General features: G+C 38.8%; 2 protein-coding genes across 4 annotated transcripts; one reads left to right on the top strand and one right to left on the bottom strand.

Annotated features, from left to right (window-relative positions):
• The first annotated feature begins 1,909 nt into the window (after positions 1-1,909).
• Positions 1,910-10,101, top strand: rgs7bpa (regulator of G protein signaling 7 binding protein a). Of its 2 annotated transcripts, XM_069138608.1 has the most exons (7): positions 1,910-2,842; positions 3,826-3,992; positions 7,028-7,158; positions 7,556-7,700; positions 8,800-8,870; positions 9,064-9,172; positions 9,289-10,101. In XM_069138608.1, exons 1-6 carry the CDS (start codon positions 2,693-2,695, stop codon positions 9,153-9,155), a joined length of 756 nt encoding a protein of 251 aa, XP_068994709.1. In that variant the 5' UTR covers positions 1,910-2,692; the 3' UTR covers positions 9,156-9,172; positions 9,289-10,101. The 2 variants fall into 2 exon arrangements, with proteins under 2 accessions (XP_068994709.1, XP_068994708.1); XM_069138607.1 differs by having other exon boundaries at positions 1,911-2,842; positions 9,064-10,101.
• A 1,254-nt stretch (positions 10,102-11,355) lies between these two features.
• On the bottom strand, positions 11,356-18,150 carry c7a (complement component 7a). Of its 2 annotated transcripts, XM_069138786.1 has the most exons (18): positions 18,116-18,150; positions 17,829-17,890; positions 16,885-16,963; positions 16,515-16,656; positions 16,280-16,424; positions 16,030-16,168; positions 15,603-15,746; positions 15,231-15,474; positions 14,586-14,699; positions 14,313-14,479; positions 13,936-14,164; positions 13,501-13,672; positions 13,267-13,354; positions 12,638-12,767; positions 12,366-12,554; positions 12,139-12,238; positions 11,838-12,022; positions 11,356-11,741 (listed from the first exon to the last, which is right to left on the bottom strand). In XM_069138786.1, the coding sequence occupies exons 1-18, from the start codon at positions 18,119-18,121 to the stop codon at positions 11,557-11,559; spliced, it is 2,520 nt and encodes an 839-aa protein (XP_068994887.1). In that variant the 5' UTR covers positions 18,122-18,150; the 3' UTR covers positions 11,356-11,556. The 2 variants fall into 2 exon arrangements, with proteins under 2 accessions (XP_068994887.1, XP_068994888.1); XM_069138787.1 differs by lacking the exons at positions 17,829-17,890; positions 18,116-18,150 and adding an exon at positions 17,703-17,807.
• Positions 18,151-18,613: the final 463 nt, after the last annotated feature.

Below are 18,613 nucleotides of genomic sequence, written 5' to 3'. Positions count from 1 at the left end.
ATGATGTGAGATGCAAGGTCACTGACGAAGAGTTTGGGGAGGCCATGAAAAAAGACTTTCAGATGGCAACTCGGAAAGTCAGTAACGTTTTCAAACGGACTCTCTGCCAAGTGTTAATATGTTTATCAAAATTCAGAACAATTAATTGGCTTTTCAACTGCGGATGCCATTTTTTCTGAGATCAACACCAAAATTAAACACACAATCGAAGCAGACTGTGAGCTGATTAAACAGAATTACATTGTAAGTTTCTTTTTTCCCTGTGTTACTCTTTGTGTTAATGTGTGTGAATGTAGCTGTGTCAAAGGTTGCATATATAAAACACAAAAAATCAACATGGATTTTGAGGGTCTTCCTTTGCAATCATAATGAAACAGTAATGCGGGTTTGGGAAGAGCACTCACTAAGCACTGAAATTGAATCCTATTCATTTATAATATCTTCCACCCGTCTTTGTGGTTGTGAAAAGCAAGGAGGAGCAAATGGCCATAATACTGAAAGCCATTTCCGGGGCATTTTCAGTTGAAAGACTTAAATGTTGAAAAAGTATATTTTGCTGGATGATCTCAAACTGCAAATGTATTGATCAATGATACATTTATACACTACTTTATACATGAAAGCAGCTTACTTTTATTTTACGTAATACTTTTTGTGTTTATGTACAGTATTTGTCTATCATGTTTTACACAATGTGTAAGATATAACATAACTTGAAGATTTGAAGATTTGAACTATCATGGATTCAGACCTATTCCAAAATATGCCTATATTACATATAAACAGTGGTGGGAAGTTACTAAGTACATCATTCAAGTACTGTACTTAAGTACAGTTTTGAGATACCTATACTTCAATTCCACAACAATTGTAGTGGGAATCATCGCAGTTTCAACTCCGCTACATTGGTTTGACAGCTTTGGTTACCTTTCAAGTGCAGATTTGACACAATGAATCATAGATCAAGCTTTTAAAACACAATGTTAAAGATGAAACCAGTGGTTTTCAACCTTTGTCTTCAGACATCTTAGAGAAAGCAGTGTAGTCACATTTCAGATGTCTAGAATTTGTTAACAGTTCCAACAAATAGTGATTTTTTTTTTTCCTTTAAACTTTTCACATGGTTTCTTTTAAATAAATGTTTAAATGATCAAAAATCTGATAATTGAGAAAAAGTTCAAAAACTAAAAACACATTTGTGGATCCTAACGTTGTTTTTTCTTCTTTCTTCTCCCAATAATTATCTGTCAACCCCTCCGATTTATCTGCTGTCACTTAAAAAAAACCTGTATATAAAGTAGTTCAAATTAGCTCCACCTGCAGCAGTTACAACAGTAACATGCTTTTTACTGCTGCTTCACTGTTAATAATCTAATGATGTCTTCAATAATAAAATATCAGCCAGAGTACTTTAACACTTTAACTACATTTTGCTGTTAATACTTATGGAACCTACTTTTACTTATGTGGGATTTTTCCTGCAGAACATTTACTTGTATTTTTACACCGCTGTATTGGTCCATTTACTTAACTAAAGAATCTGAGTACTTCTTTCACCAACATACAGGTTGCAGAGAACTCAAATAAAGTTACCCAAATACCATACTTGTCTACGTCATATCAATACTGTTGTATAGATGTTTAAAAACAAAGTTTAAGCCCCAATCAGCTGGGCCTGCATATAAAGATATATTGTATATCAAAGACATTACCCTGTGTACAACAATTTAAACTGTGGCGGGCTATTCAGTACAAAAGTTCAAATTGACCAACTTTAGGCCAACTCTTTGGAGGAATATCTAATTTCTGTAAGGCAAAGTGATACGTTAAGAAGTTCATATACAGCTCAGGGCGGGGATCTAAGTTGATGGGCCCTATTAGTATGCGCGTCCTTAGGGTGCGTAGTGTTGCCAGCCACAGAGCCACGTCAGGCCTGTAGCAACTGCTCGTCTTCTACTGCCTCTCCAAGGTTAGACATAGGCCCGCCCGACGAGCTGGAAACACTCAAAGAAACGTGCAATAGGAGCTGAGGAAGCGACAGCAGGAATCAAGTTGTTTTTGAACGTTCAGATTTTCTCTGGCACAGAAGCTCAACGCGTCGTTTTGAAATAGTCAGCGTGGACACAGAAAGCGTTATCTTGTGCAGCTAAGAGAAGATCGTTATCGGTCGTCTTATTGGTGCTTAATGGAAACGTGCAATCATAAAAAATGGTTGCATTTGGATACTATCCGTGAATGCGATCGTTTCCTCTTGACATCCGTGCGTCAGAAAAGACACCTCAGCTAGCCTGGCTACGAGTTGAGTGTGAAATCTTCACTGTGCACCGTGTGCTGCTGGAGTGAAGGTGACTTGCGCCTCGTCGCAGTCAAGGCAATGCGGAGAGGAGTCACAGCCGCTCATCCGGTACTTTTCCTGCGCTCTCCGGCTCGTCTGGGAAAATATTTTCTCCCTCTCCCACATTAGAGGGACAGAACGTGAGATAGTCGGAGCAATAAGAGTAATCGAGGTTCAACCCAGCCAGTAGTTGGCGAAGGTGAAGTGAGCGAAAACGGAGTAGAGAATAAGGTGAGCCGTAAGGTGCAGGGTGGTAAGGCAGGAAGAGAGAAAGTGGTGGAGTTTGGGGGGGGGGGGGGAGAGAGAGAAGACAAAATCCTTCTGTCCTAGAGCTGTTTTAATAGTGGATGTGTATGCATGAGTTCTGCATCGAATGGGCGCAAAAACCGCCCCAGATCCGCCGGGAACATCTTCCAGATCGGCAAGCCTCCTTACCGAGACCCACAGAGGAGGGAGAGCACCGAAAGTACCCGCAAAGCCCAGCGCGCCGTGGCCGACTGCAGAATGGTAGGTTTGCGGCACGTCAGTCCCTGCGTGGTGCCTCTGATAAGGATTGATATGTTATCATCCCAAAATGTCTTTGTTCTAAGACGATCGACTATCCCGTGCATGCAAGGGTGCACGGGCGACAGCTGTTAATAGCTGCAACAACAAAAAAAGAGAGACTGTAACCCGGTCTGGCAGCCTAAAAATAGCTATATGCATTTGCATTACTTTGTCGGCAGTGAAGCCAAACAGAACACTTCGGCGTACAGATGTGTGATTTGTATTTAGAGTGTGGAAGGCTGCTGGTGATTTGGGCTGATTTCAAAATTGCCCGAATCACGAGAAAACAGACAGAGGTGTTGATGATCATGGCACACATGCCCTGTGTTTTGACAGACGCTCACAGGAATTAGGCTACAGCCTGCTTCACCCTTTCATACATCAGCGATCGTCATGGAGCCTCGCTGTTCGTATACAGGACTACAGTAGTGTGTGCTGCTACATGCAGGACTTGCACAAAACGAGCAAAATGTATGCCTCAAGCTCCGAGGTCGTGTGCAAGCAGCCGAACTCAGCGTTAATGGACTCCAATCAAGTCATTAATCATTCAGGCTAATTCATCTCGCACTCTGACTTTGCGGGCTATTTTAATGGCGATGCTTCACTCATCACATATTTCAGAGATCAATGCGCTTTTGTGACTATATATATGCAAGGTTGCAATTTTTGAAATTCTGCTTCCATTGATGCACACCACCATGCACCTGCACATTATTTTTCCCCAGTGTAGAAAAAAAAAAAAAAAAAAAATAGTAAGGCTGGATTTAGTGCTGCTCAGCATTTCCTTCTTGGCGCTGACACGTTTTCATGTTGACAAGTCAATACACGGACAAGGATGAAGACTAGTCTGCTGCAACGACCAGAACAGGAAGTAGTCTGTATTTCTGTGGTGCTTACTAACTTATTTTCGTGTGATTCTTTTTTTTTTAACCTCATTGTAACAGATTGTCCAAGAATTCAATACACTTGTGGCTCTGTACCGTGAACTGGTCATCTCCATTGGGGAAATCACTGTCGACTGTCCTTCCTTACGGGCCGAAATGCTGAAGACCCGAACTAAAGGCTGCGAAATGGCGAGAGCGGCGCACCACAGTCTCACCTTGATATCGGGGTGAGTTGGCACAGACGCTGTCCATGGTGCTGACAATGATTGCCTCGCTATCCTCACTCTAAACGTGTGGAAACCGCACCAAATGGGGCGCTCTGTACCACTGCAGCGCTTCAAGTTGAAAAGTAGCTAATTTTACCGAAGTAAATCTCTAATTTGCATAAGCATCCCCCATTTTCGGCTCGTGTATAGTTTTGTAAGCCCACTGCTCCACTCTTCAAAGGAACCATCCAAGTGTCTGCTCCATTAAACTCGTAAGTTTATACTCGTGAGTATGTGGGGAAACAGAAAACATGAGAGCAGCTTTTAAAAATCATGACATCTCTAATTTGCCAGCGGCAGAGCTTTTCCAGGAAGCAATAACAACAACATAGTGTAAGTGATCACTTCCCATTAGCTGAGCCTAAAACGTTAATGTACAAAGTGGAATGCTTCCACAGATATAACAGATAATAGTATCAATAATGTACAATCGATTACTTTTTGTTTGCTTGTAATGTATTCTGAGAATGATTCTGTATCTTTTATGGTCATTGGAACATTTGCACACATGCTTTTCAACAATGGATTTTTTTTTTTTCATAAATGTTGATACAACTTTAAATTCTCTCTCTTTCAATGCAAAGTGGTTGCATCTGAGGCTGGTTCTCTGCTCAGTCGGAGCAGGTTTTCATGCTACATTACATTACAGGTGGTTTGAAGTTTAGGGTTAAGATGCAAAGACGTAGATATGACAAAAGCCTGGAAATACCTTTGACTGTACCACAACATCTTCTCTTCACTGGTGCCAGTGGAGGAGGGGCAAAGCGAGGCTTGGGATATGTAGATCCTCACTGAGGCTTATAAGACGCCAGCTGACTAGGCACCCTCAAACTTACTGAAATAACAATCGGACCGACTGAAGCCAGTGGTGAGAGAGATTTGGAGGATGTCTGCAGTGCCAGCTACTTGCCAAAGCCACAGTTGAAACAATAACAACATGAGGGTTACTCTTGAAATATCGGCCATATTTCTCCTTGCAAATGGCATACACTTGTGTCAGCTACTTGTTAGAGATCTGTGAAATCACTAAATGTTCTTACATAACAAAAATATTTCTTTCATAGGGTAGAGTTTAAAATATGTAAGGCTGTGCTCTACTCTGCTCCGTAACCTATTTCCTGGCTCAATAATTAGTCCACTTGCTATATCAAATTAAGAATACATATCCTTCACTGTCTGTTACACGCATGACAAAATCTTTCCATTCGATGGAAGGAGGCTTTAAAGTACATGTGCGTGACACTCATGCAGTTCGCCAGTAAACATGTCTGCTGTCATGTGGATGCATGAATCATACATTAATTCAATGGGCACATTTCAGCTGCTTTCTATAACAAGACCTTAGTAACAATTTATTTAAATTGGTACATAAACATTGCGGGATAGTGCAAAAACATTTATGCTCTGCACTGTTTTTTGTTACCAATGCATGGGTCCTAATTACACACATAGACACAGTTAGACCACCCTACAGTCCTGTGCTTGAATCGCCTGCTTTTGCTTCTGCAGCAGTGCCTCTGTGCAGCAGCTTTACAGAGGGATCTAAGTTCCCACTGATCTAAACATCATTGTCATAGTCATCACCAGCATAGATTCTCAACCTCCTTCTCCAGACCATTTCATTGTCTGTCTCCACTATTAGAGACACAGAGCTTGAATTAGACAGCACAGATCCCGCCCCTTTAATAAAATAAAGCCAGTGTGTCTGAACGGTTTGAGTGATGCGGGGCCCCTCCAATGTGCTAAAGGAAAGCTGATAAGCAGGATAACATTTGTGCCAGCTGTGCTTTATAGCAACAGTACTGGAGAAGCTAGCACTGTGACAAACACGGATGGCTGGGAGAAGCTCGCTGTTGGAAAAGGAGAATTCAACAGCATGATTTGTGCGAGAAATTTTTGCGCCATGTGCAAGTTTCTCGCCTTTCATCGCTGTCTCTTTCCCATGTGATATCACACTGGCTGAATATCACCTGCTGTAGTATCCCCTTGAACACCAGATTGATATAGTTGTGAAGCGACTGGTGTCTCATAAAAGCTAGTGATCTGCTCTGCTTGAATAAAAACGACTGAGATGGGCTTTTATGTTAGGTTTAAATGTCTTCCATGCATTCTATTTATATTTTCTCTTGACAGTTAAAACAAATGATAAATGATGGCCACACACTGCTTGCACAATACATCGTAATCAGTGCAGTAATTTTAACTTTGTCTGCTTAATATAAAGCGAATGCAAAAGGAAAAATTTGTTCATCATCAAATGTTTTTAGAAAGTTTTAATTCAGTAAAATTTTGTCAACTTTTATTAAATTTATATTTGATTTCAGCCTCTCTTCTCCCCAACTCCTTCTGACACCCACTGCTCCTGTCCAAGGTTTATTAAATGTTTTTTTTTCTTCAGGTTATTGACCATAATAATACAATGACAAGCATGCAAAATTATCAGTTTTATTAGATATTTCCAAAAGAAAGTATGCAAGTGACATTTGTTAATTGCTGTTTATGATGGGACAGACAATTCTGAAAACTGAGTACAAGAGAATCCCCCAGTATTCACTTGCTTACATGTGTAAATGATGTTACAAAGTCAGCTCTGAAATTAGTCAGGTACATAACACATAATGGACATCAGTTTGTGGAATATTAATTAAGAAATATTTTGATAGACTCTTTCTTTTTCAACTTTTTGAGTTATTAGTTTACATTAAAGTTATTCTTAGAGTTTCATGCCTCGTGCTTAAAATGAGCACACACACACACACACACACACACACACACACACACACACACACACACACACACACACACACATTAATTAACTGCACAGGGAATTGCTTAGACTTATCTACAAATGTTCCCTTCATGGATAACAATAGATAGTATTTCCAAAATGAAACCATAACTTTAGAATTTGTGTGTATAAAGCTGGTCACTGTATTCAGAGTCGATTAAGTTCCAGCTATGTAACCCTGCTTTGCTCTTACTATGTGCTATTTCAGGCCAGAGGATGGGGAGATCCACCCTGAGATCTGTAGGCTCTTTATCCAGCTGCAGTGCTGTCTGGAGATGTACATCACAGAGATGCTCAAATCTGTCTGCTTGCTGGGATCCCTGCAGCTCCACAGGAAAGGTTAACAAATGGATAAGCCTCTCTGGTAGTTTAGAGACAGCATGCTTTGTCTAACTTATTTCTTTACATTTCTATTAGTTAGGTTAAAGGAAACTGTCAGAAGACAATCACAACAGCAAATTTTTAAATGTTTGCACAGATGTGACAGCTTTCCTTATTTTTCATCCAAATTATAAACGATAACTACACCATCCTTCCAATAACACCATCTGCAGCCTGATCAATAAGCTTAAATATGTGAACAAAAATATAAACTAGTGCTTTTATACCTGTTTAATAAAATTTACAAAGATCATATGATCTGTTGGGTAATTTTAGGTCATCTCTTTCTTGTTTTTTTTATGTTTTAATGTGTCTAGTTTTGACACATGATTAGGCTACTCTCTGTGTGCTTTAGGTAAGGATTCATGTGGCCCTCACGGAGTCGACAGTAAGACTGAGGAGAGCTCTGACATCCCCATCCTGGAGGACACCTCCTCCTCCCCCACTGACTGTCCTCAGCTCTGCTGGCTGGTGGCCACCGACATAGAAAACATAGAAAAGTATGTAGACAAAAGATCTGATGTGTCCTTCTGGTTTTGAACACGCGTATTTGCATTTGTGTATTTATTGCGGTGTAAATAATGTTGTACATTTATCTATATTGGTCAGGTATTACATGTTCTAGGTGACATGGTGATTGTGTTTTTTAAGTTTTTTCACATTTCAATGACATGTTACAGGACTGAAAAGATAAAAGAGGTATTAACATTCTACATTGTATCATTCATTCTTCAGTTTACATTAACAGCTACTGCTTTACACATTAAAAGATTAAATGATTTTCATTGGATCACACTTCCAAATTTCTTCTTTCAACCTCACAAACTATGTAATAGTTGATCATTTACAGTTGGATTTTTAGAGTTGTTTATGTGAAGATATAATTGCCTAACTGTATGTGCATTGAAACAAATCACGAGTTCACATATGTACCTAAATTACATGGTTCTGAAAATGACCAGATATTTCTTTTACAAAAAGCTGTGACAGCATATTTGTAACTTATATACAATTACTGTATCGTAATTGGCATGCACATAAAAACTAAATCGAATACTGTGTTACTGGCTGTTTTAACATTTGTTTGGAACATATTAGAAATTAATATTAAAATTTGATAACATCCCATTTTTACTGGTGATGCTGTACCATAGTTTGACTGTTTGACAATTACATAAAAACACTGGGGTTGTATCTATGTTTATTACATTAGGTGATGCAATTAGACAGTAGTACATTTTATTATGCGAAATACAATATATTTTACAATGATCTTTTGATAATGCTGTAAAAATGAACCAAGTATTTGCTAAAGTTGTGGGTCTGCACGTATGTATTCGCATGAACGTGTGTGTATACCTGTATTAGTCACATCATTCTGACATAAATCTGTTGAGTCAAACTATGTTAATTTTGGGAATAAAAAGAAGTACCAATAATATAGGTTAAAGTTAGGGTAGGACAGGTATTTTTTTAGGGCTGGGGTATATTGAAAAAATAGATGTAAATCAGTGTAATTTCAGTATGTGTGTGAAAAGTATACTATGAAATAGATGGTTCAGGTACACAACATAAAAGCCCTTATTTGTGTTACTGCAGGGATATGAGGGAGATGAAGAACCTTCTCAGTAAACTCAGGGAGACGATGCCTTTACCATTGAAGAACCAAGGTAAGAAAGCAACCAACCCTTCAACCTCATCCCCACATACACCATAACTCCACAGAGCTGTGACACTTTCAAACTTTTCTATAGTCTAATGGGTTTACTGCAATAAGAACTGGTTGTGTCTTGAAAAAAAAAAAAAAAAATCCTAAAAGTAGCAAAATTGTATGACTGTACCGAGGTGTTTTCTTGTGCCCAGATGACAGCAGTTTGCTGAACCTGACTCCCTACCCACTTGTCCGACAGAGGAAGAGGAGGTTCTTTGGGCTCTGTTGCCTGGTAACCAGCTAAGGGCCCCGCCTTTGTGGGTAGGAGGCGGCAACAAAGACACCATTACCCACTGTCCTTCACCACTTGTGTCTCCCACCAATCTATTACTGCCATTTTCAAATAACTTGTCTCTTTCTCTTTTTTTTTTTTAAAGGCTGCCCATTTGATAATTTTATTTTGTAATACAAAGAAGAATTGTAACCGCAACGTAATGAAAACAAAAGTCATGAAGATATATTTTAAGAAATTTTGCAACAGATTTTCCCCTTTTTTGGTAAATGAGATGAGACGCCTGCTTGTCCAATGTAAAAGAGAATGAGAGGTCATCGGAAATAATGTCAATATTCAATTACTTCTACAAGCCTGAGTGAATGAAATGAGGATTTATGTTTAAAAAAAAAAACAAAAAAGGGATTATAAATGTCTGTTTTGTCAGAAATAATGTGATAACTTATGACTAGACGCCATTTGAATATGTGAGGATGGCACTTGCAAAGACAAAGTTATACGTCCGTCTGTCTAAGCTGCAATGACAGGTTTGTGCAGAGTAAGTTCGTTGTGTATTACAGTCTCTGTTTTCTGTTTATTGCTGTTTTTCTTCTTAATGTACTTAATTTAGTCTTCCATAAACCAAGAACCTGTACCCAACTTAAACTTTCCAGCTTCAAAATGGAATATATGATACAATACTCATGACAAAACGTATTTGCACACAATATCTATCTATAAAACGAGACATTAGACTTGTATATACACATACTCTTTACGCAATGCTCTCTCAATTATTTTCAAAGTTGGAGGGGGTTAGCAAAGAATCTGAAGAGAGGATCTCTGTCTTTCTCTGTCTGAAGCAGTGGTGCAGACAGAGGGCAGGTAGTATTGGTCTTGCTTATTAAAGAAGGTACAGTAGTCAAAGCTGATATAGGTCATTTTACATTGTTAATAAAACTTTTGTTATTGAAACTTATGAACGAGTGTTTTGTATTTGTTTTGCATGTAATCCACTTAAATGTCCACTGGGTGGAGACAAAAACGACCAGTACACACAAACTGGTACAAACTGTGTTATACAACATAAATGAAACATGGTTAAAGGTTGGGTTCAAGTCCATCATAACCATCATAAGTACATAGCTGTATGTCAAATAACTACATAGATGGATACTAATGTAGTTTTATGTTGTTTCAACGTAAATGTGAATATACAAATTGAACATAACAGTAAGTAATACCTTACAGTAGCCTATAAAGAAATTATTGTAATTTCGCTGTAGATTCACTCTCAATCTCTCACTGTCTGACAGTAAAGTTTTTAGGAAAACCTAGACATGTTTATACAGGTCACAGGAAGTCACTAAATTATGTTATGAGTATAAATCTGTACTCAATTGAACAGCTTTGTGAAAATACACATCTTTTGTCACCATCATCAAAACACCAAAGGAATGAGTATCTTCAGGAAGAATAACCTTAAATCAGTGGAGTCCCAGAGACTTACATTTTTTTTTTACATTTTCTATAATATAAAGAACAGTGGTGCAAGTCATAATTACATCCTGTACTTATGTACTAAAAAACATCTGTATGTCAAGTTCTGCATATCACCCCTTTAAGAGTGCAAGCGTGTGTGCCAGCTCACCCACTTCTAACACCTTCCTCTCAGCCACCAGCCTTGTTAACAACAGGCGAAACAGAGGAACGCATCCGCAGACAATAAGCATTTTCAAGTGATGACAAAACATGAAGTAGTTGGTGTCTTAAGAGTGTTTTCCCAGATACGTTCAGACACACATAAGCACACATGCATTCACTCACGCCGTGAGAGGGCAGCAAACCAGAGGCAGGAATAAACTGTCAGCAGGGGTTTGCTTGGCAAGCTGAGCACTGTCTGGTTTAGTAAGCACAGGACATCTTTTGAAATCCCCTATCTCGGTCCAAAAATGAGATTTTCAAACATTGTCTCAGAGGACATTTACAAAACTATGTTCCTCAAAATGAGGCCCTACTTTTTGCAGTCTGGTGTGCATGTATCTCAAACAACATAGCATTTCATAAAAAGCAAGATACACACAGTCTGGAGTGGCAACAACAACATAATCTGCATATGCTGTGTCTGTTTTATTTGTCTGGGATATTTACAGTATTTACTTTGCAGGGTTATATCTATAAGTATCAGGATTTGTCATACCAATCTAGAAGAAATTAAGAGAAACGACGCAACTAGTAAACTGCTGTTTATTTTTTGTCTTAATAGTTTAGTTCTGTTTTTACACATGCATACAAATTTCCTTTACAGTGTGTTAAGTAGTGGTACTTCAAACAACATTAGTTCCACAGAAAATAATGGAATACTTAAGAAAGGATTAATGAATAAAAGAAGATAAATATGAGCGATTGGTCAGTCAGCTCTCCTTCTGACTCCTCAGGCAGGGCAGGGCAGGAGACTGATGACTGAGATTTTCTCTCCTTTACATCGCCGAAGTCCTACTTGACATTCACTCATGGTCTGTGTGGCCGCACTCAAATCCTCCCCAACACGGACACACACATTTAATCCGGGGGTGAAGCAATTCACCATGCCTTTACAGCTACAGTACCTGGTTTCATCTGAAAGAATAGTGTGAAGACAAATTACACGAGACACTACAAATTAAAAAACACTGCAGACTCTTGTGGATTGTGCGTGACCTTGCATGTTCCTACCATCACAGCTCTCCCACATGTGACAGCTGGTGCAGCCTGTTGTGTTACGCTCTGGCCACTCGCAGGCGCTGTCCTCTGCTATCGCGTGCTTCTTCCCCATACACTGCAGTGCGTGCATTTTGCACACACTGAGAATAACTGATTTTCTACTTACATGACTTGTGGCACACAACTCCAAGGATGAGCTGTGATAAAAACACAAAAAGTAGCATTAAGCACAAAAATCACAAGAAAACCAATCAATTTAGCCAGTTTGAAAAAAGTTATGTGACCAAACTGCTGATTAGCAGTGTAAACATACCTGCACTCAAAAGGCATTTTGCAAACACATTTTCCTCTGGAAGGCTTCTCCCACAGTTTACACTGCACTAATGGAGTAATGCTTTGTTGTCCTGTAGTCACTGTAGGATACACAGATATCAGTCTTCCATATTGCTTAGCGATATGAACAGTAAAGGACAGTCACATGTTTTTACACGGCAGTCCCAAACCATCAGTTAGACTATTTATATGAATCTTGAAATTCACCTTGGCTGCAACTAATTGCAGCTGGGTCTGGTGAAAAATGTAGGCTGGAGTCACACATGAGTGTTGCTTCTCCGATGAGCTGTCTACCCTCTGGACACGACAAGGTAACTGACTCTCCTATGTCATAGACCTGCTTTAAAGGAGTGACTATGACATCATCAGCGAGGGATGTAGTCGTGCAGCGTGAAACTGGGAGAAAAGTTGGACTTTAACGAAGTGTAACTTAAATTCATTGTGATAGTAAATATACAATTTTAGTTTTATGTACTCACTTGTGCACAGACCAGGACTGGCAGACCAGGTTTGATCAGCAGTGCATTCCAGGGTTCCACCAAGAAGATAGAACCCTGGAGTGCAGGTGTACTCAACTCTAGCACCTACGAGGTAAATGTCTTTAGGTTCCTGTGAAGCATGTGGTGAAAAAAAACAACCCGATTAGGTTACATTTTTCAGTTTTGATGTGTCTACAGAAAACTCTTAAAAAAAGAGGCAGAAATATGAATTACAAATATAATTCAATGCCATTGAGGCAGGTCCTTTTCTATTTACAGAGATATTAAATATTTTCAGAGTTTCTAGTATGCAAATTGCCTTTTAAAAGCATTGAATGTAAATATTGGTGATCTGTCAAATACATACCAAAAAAAACAAATTTGTTTTTCATGAGTCAATTATTCTTTAAAGGCTTAACTATCAGGCTCACCTTATTACGCCATTCTCCATATTAAAATCTTGGTAAATTAGCCTGACTGATGTAAAAACAAACTCAATTATGTAGGGAGTCAGACTGCAATGTAACTTTGCGACTAAAACATTTAAATTTGTATGATTATAAAAATATTAAATGTTTGCAAAAATTTGTTCCACAATGTGCAAATTTCCCGTTTGGCTTCATCTTTACCAGGATGTAGCCATTGATCAGAGGAGGAGGGGTTCCACACTTCTTGCTTGCTGGTAGAGTTTGGTCAAAGCACTGAGGCTCCATGATTCTATAGAAAAATAGTTAAAAATAGCATGTTGTATAGCTCCATATTGATTCAAATCAGTGCGAACTCCCTCCTTCTGAAATGGTGGCTTCTGTTACAACAGTGTTATTAAGTTCATGGAGCACAATAAAACTGCAGCTTGCTCTGACTTCAAGTATGTCAGCTCTTGATCTTCACAGTCAGACGTCTCAGTTGGTTCTCCAATACAGAGTTGTCCCCCATTTTGAGGGGAAGGATTAGAACAGGAACGACTTCGTGACCTTCGAGCCCCAGAGCACATTGACCAGGCAGACCAACAGGACCACCCACCATGGATCACTCCTTGCGTGCAGATACAGAAAAGAAGAAAGACAAAAATAAATTAACCGATACCAGTGACTTAAGGACACTTCATTTGAAGACAACACATTATACTGTGTACTTACTTTGTTGAAATGTTGAAAGTCACCACTCTCAGTCGGATTAATACTCTCTTACCTGCCCATTCAATATAATGCCATAGCCAGCAGATGACTATTTTATCTTGCAACCAAAACTGAAAACCGGGAAAGAGGCTTGCTCTGTCCAAAAGTAACATCACCCACCCTGTTGACTTTCCACTTCAGTTCCCTGTTCACAGGCCGGTCCTGACGTGCCAGGCTTGCAAATGCATTTGCATTTATCTCCATCCATGACAGCCATACCATTGTTGCTGCAGGGCCGACAGTGGCAGGGGTCACTCTCTGTGCGGTACTGCTCTGTGGCGCGGCGTAGGTAAAGCTTCTTCAACCCAGCACACTGAACCTCCTTCACCAGCTCTGACAGTGGTCGCAGCTGCCAAAACAAGAGTTGGAGTAAAAGAGTCAAACTACAGAGAGATGCAAGGGCCTATTACTTGAAAAGATGACAAACTAAAATGCAAATAAGTAAATCCAACATTATGCTCATGCTTTTAATGTCTAAAGGGCTTATTTTCCTTCACCGTTTGTTTTGTGATCTGCGGAAATGATCTAACAGAGTCAGCCCAGTTTGAGTACATTTCCCAGTTCTTGTCCGGCTCACTGGGCTGCATCATCTTTAGTGCTGCAATATGGGAAATGCCTCCTCCATTCACATCCACTTTCATGTCTTCACTGCTCCTGATATTACCTATTTTTAAAAGGTTCACAGAGATGATGGATAGCATAAATATTTAGATATTTTCAGTGCTTTTATTGGTGGTAGTATATGTGTAAAATTAGCATCCAAATTGTACCGCTGGATGATGTGTGTTGGTGTTGACCACTCCTACAATCCACTCTGGTAATGGGCCATATGAGAATCCATCGCTTAGTTTTCACACATTCGTTATGCTGCTTGCTTTCAGTGACTGGAAAAGAAATGAAAAATAAGTCAGTTCCAGAAATTGATGGCAGGATTGAGTAAAGGATTTAGCTGGCTTTTTAATTTTTTTATTAACCAGATGTTTTGGTTGGAATCAGGAAAATATTAACTTATAATTGTATAATATAATTGTGTATAATTACACATAACTACAGTATCTACAGATTTATTGACACGCTAAAACAAATTCTGTCATTAATTTGACCATTCATAGAGACTGTTAAAAAAAAAAATCTACATTTTCCAAAACACATTAAAATACAATATATACTATGATAATAGCTAATACATTAGCTTTTGCAAATGCTGAGATATAATTTCAGTGTCAGTGGTGAACACCATAGGCTAACATTACTTCATATAAATAAAATTAAAATAAATAAGTAATAGGAAGATAGAATAGCATGTTGTTTAGCAATTTAAAACGATAGGTAAAAGGAAGTTTTCTCCTAAATGACGTTGAGTCTCACAGTGGCTGATTTAAATACCAAACTGTTAATGGTTCATGATTCCTCACCCATCTGTTTTTCAGTTTCTGCATCTAACCAGGCAATAACTTTGAAGGAGCCTCCAAGGCTTCCCGCAGACAGGTAGTGTGTTCCAAACCTCTCCAAAACACTCCTGTAGGCAGAGTAGTCATAGACAGATGGGAGTTTAGCCAGTGCCTTCCAAAACTCCTCAGAAATTGGGAGGTGATGAGGAGAGTTACTCTGGAACTGAGCAACCTTAATGTCATTCTTTAAAACCAAAAGCTTGCGTGTCTGTCAGGAAAAAAACAAAATTTTATCATTTGAATCAGTTTAATTTTCTTTGATTTTGTTTTTCAAAATAACATTCCTTATTACTGGTATAACTCCTTTAAAGATACAGTGACAAAGTTTCTACACACCTGAGTTCGGTCATTTGTCTCATGAAAGTCATAGTTGTGATATCCTGTCGTGGTCCCAGTAACTGTCTCTCTGTTGACAATATGCTTTGCATAGTGCCATTTACTGGTGAACACCTCATCACTGAAGTCATTCTGAACTTCCACCTGAGAATAAGTTAAGAACAATTAGGGAAAAAAATCTTACCTGTTTGAGCAAAGTAGCTTTAAACCGGCAAATAAAATCAAATAAATGTGGACAGAAACGGCACTATCCTTGGATGTTGGAGTTTTTCTCTGCAAGTTGTCCCCTAGCATAATGTTTTGATGACCAGATTTCCAGTGTAAAGAAAACTGTGTGTATAAACAATAGCAACTCCACGGGGTTCTTTTACAGAAGGAGTAGTATCACTATTAAATCGCAATTGCAGGTATCTCCAGAGGTACCAACCATAAAGCTGTACTGGGTGGTACTGAGGGGCAGGCGATAGATAGCATTGTGGACCGTGCTATACATGGTGCGACACTGGCCCCCAAAGCTCTTCGTATTGATGACGCTGGCTCTCCTCTTTCCTGACACCACATCAAACCTACAGAGACAATGAAAATGTCTCAGCGGTAGGCATATGGTAGCTGTTCTCTGTACTTCTATCAGTGCGTACCCATCTGCAAATAGATCTGCGTGAAGATTTCTCACTTACCCGAGTCCTAGGAGCTCAATGTTAGGCGGGGTAACTTTATGTGAACATGTAATGTATTTTTGAACGGGACAAACTCTTTCATCCTGCCAATCTTCCTCACAGTCCTGATCTCCGTTACACACCAGAGATGGGCTAATACACTTCCCTGCAGGTCAAAATAAGGATACGGTTGATACCTGAGTGGTTATTTTCTAATTCTGTATGATTGTGGAAGTGAAGAGAGCTTATTTGTAACCTGATTGACAGCGAAACCTGTCTCCGCATCCGTCCTCTAAAGGGCAACCCTGTGTGGTTTCACAGGACCTGGTCTCAGTCCGCTCTCCATTGCAGGGGTTCCCACCAAACTGAGCATAGACAGCCATGGATCGGCTTCTTGTCTGTAACATACCACGGTGGGACAAAGAAATATAAAACAACAATCCTAATAATTAGATAAATGTGAAAATATCTTCATCAGTTTGAGAAAATCAACATAATCCTGAGTAGATCTGATGGTGAAATTCAATAATAGTATTGATTTAATTTAAAGATTATATGGGTTACAATATGTTATGGGTGAGAAACAAGTTGCTGAAAATATTTACAGGTCAATTAATCTTCCAAACCTGTAATTTGGTGCAGCTATCACACTCTGACCATTCGCCATAAGGCCCCCACTGGCAATGAACTCTCCGGTCACACAACCTTGGAATTTCAAATAAAATAATTCAAAACATGAAAATAAATTCAGTTAAAGTAAATAATCACAATATATTCATGTCATTTATAATGTTATACATTCAATGCTTAAACAGAACAGCTGATGGAAAGCAGCTAACTTTACTCAAGTACTGTAGAAGTACAGTTTTGAGGTACTTGCACTTAACCTGAGTATTTCCATTTGATACTTTAGACTTCCACTCTCCTATATTTCAGAAGGTTTACTGTAGTTTATACTTCACTACATTTATTTGATAGCTTTAGGTTTTAGATGAAAATTATACATTGTGGAAAATATAATAGCTTTCAAAATACAACAGTTTGCTAAGGATGAAACCAGAGGTTACCAACCCATTTGTTTTCATACATCATACAAACAGCATTGTGCAATCAAGGTTACATTTCAGATGTCTATGAGTTGTTAACAACTCCACCCAAGTATTTTTTTCCTTTAAACTTCTCACATTGTTCAATTTCAATAAATGTTCAAATGATCCAATATCTCAGCAAAAGTCAGAGACAAGAGAAAAAGACTAAAAGCAGATTTAAGGATCAGAACTTTTTTCTTCTTCTTTCCTCTCCCAGTAATCATCTGATGACCCCTCAGATCTATCTGCTGTCCCTTGATATAAAACTTTATATAAAGTAGTTGAAACTAGCTCCACCTGCAGCAGCTCCATTAATAATCACTCAAAACTTTAACTAACCGCTAATACTTACTTACTTTTACTTAAGCAGGCTTTTTCATGCAGACCTTTTACTTGTAATGGAGTATTTTTACATTGCTGTATTGGTACTTTTACTTAAAAACAGGGTCTACTTCTTCCACCACTGGCAATAACAGATTTACCCTTTGGCAGTCAACAGGAAGAGTAGCCATGGCAAAGCTCTTGCACAGAGTTGTGCAATGTTCTGAGAAGAGAAGAGAAGAGAAGAGAAGAGAAGAGAAGAGAAGAGAAGAGAAGAGAAGAGAAGAGAAGAGAAGAGAAGAGAAGAGAAGAGAAGAGAAGAGAAGAGAAGAGAAGAGAAGAGAAGAGAAGAGAAAAATGTAAATAATAAGTAGATAAGTCAGATATCAGCTATATAGCACTGCACACAGTATCAAATGTTCAACATCAATTTGAAAAATCGACTTGCCTTCATGGTGAGCGAAGCGCAGCAAACAGAAGATGAAGTTATGAGCAGCCTTTGACGCTGGGTATTTATGTGAAATTTCCTTCTTGTCAGGGGGTCAAACTATTCGAGGGACATCCCATAAAACTCATTGGGTTTCATAAGAAGATGATGTGTGCATGTGTGCGTGCGTGCGTATGGTTTAGACAAGAGAATAGGAAAATATTTTTTGTGGCAGCGCATCCCAAATAGCTCTTCCAGAAAATCATTCTGAAACCAAAAACAAAGATTTGTCATGCTGTGAGTCTGCCCAATAACATCCTGACCTTTTTTAACAGCAGATGTTTTCAATTGTCCTAGTTTAGGAAAGCATAAGTGTAACTCATTAACACTGTGTTAAGGTGTTCCAAAAAGCCGGTGAACTTAACATTACCCTTTGGCTCTATCAGTTTAACACCAAATTGGAGTACAGCTATTATTTATGTAATTAGTTATATGATTGACAAGTTAAAGGTCCCTTAT

This window comes from Embiotoca jacksoni, unplaced genomic scaffold (genome assembly GCF_022577435.1).
Source record: "Embiotoca jacksoni isolate LCO1_2020_lvr unplaced genomic scaffold, fEmbJac1.0.p SCAF_8, whole genome shotgun sequence".
Lineage (NCBI taxonomy): Eukaryota > Metazoa > Chordata > Actinopteri > Embiotocidae > Embiotoca > Embiotoca jacksoni.
This window is presented reverse-complemented; position numbering and strand designations above follow the sequence as displayed.

Coding starts and splice junctions, on each gene's coding strand:
- rgs7bpa (XM_069138608.1), top strand. CDS start 2,693: ATGAGTTCTGCATCGAATGGGCGCAAAAACCGCCCCAGATCCGCCGGG. Junction 3,993..7,027: donor AGTCTCACCTTGATATCGGG/GTGAGTTGGCAC, acceptor GTGCTATTTCAG/GCCAGAGGATGGGGAGATCC. Junction 7,701..8,799: donor GACATAGAAAACATAGAAAA/GTATGTAGACAA, acceptor GTGTTACTGCAG/GGATATGAGGGAGATGAAGA.
- c7a (XM_069138786.1), bottom strand. Junction 13,355..13,500: donor CAAGAGCTGACATACTTGAA/GTCAGAGCAAGC, acceptor ATTTTTCTATAG/AATCATGGAGCCTCAGTGCT. Junction 11,742..11,837: donor CATGTGGGAGAGCTGTGATG/GTAGGAACATGC, acceptor CTATTCTTTCAG/ATGAAACCAGGTACTGTAGC.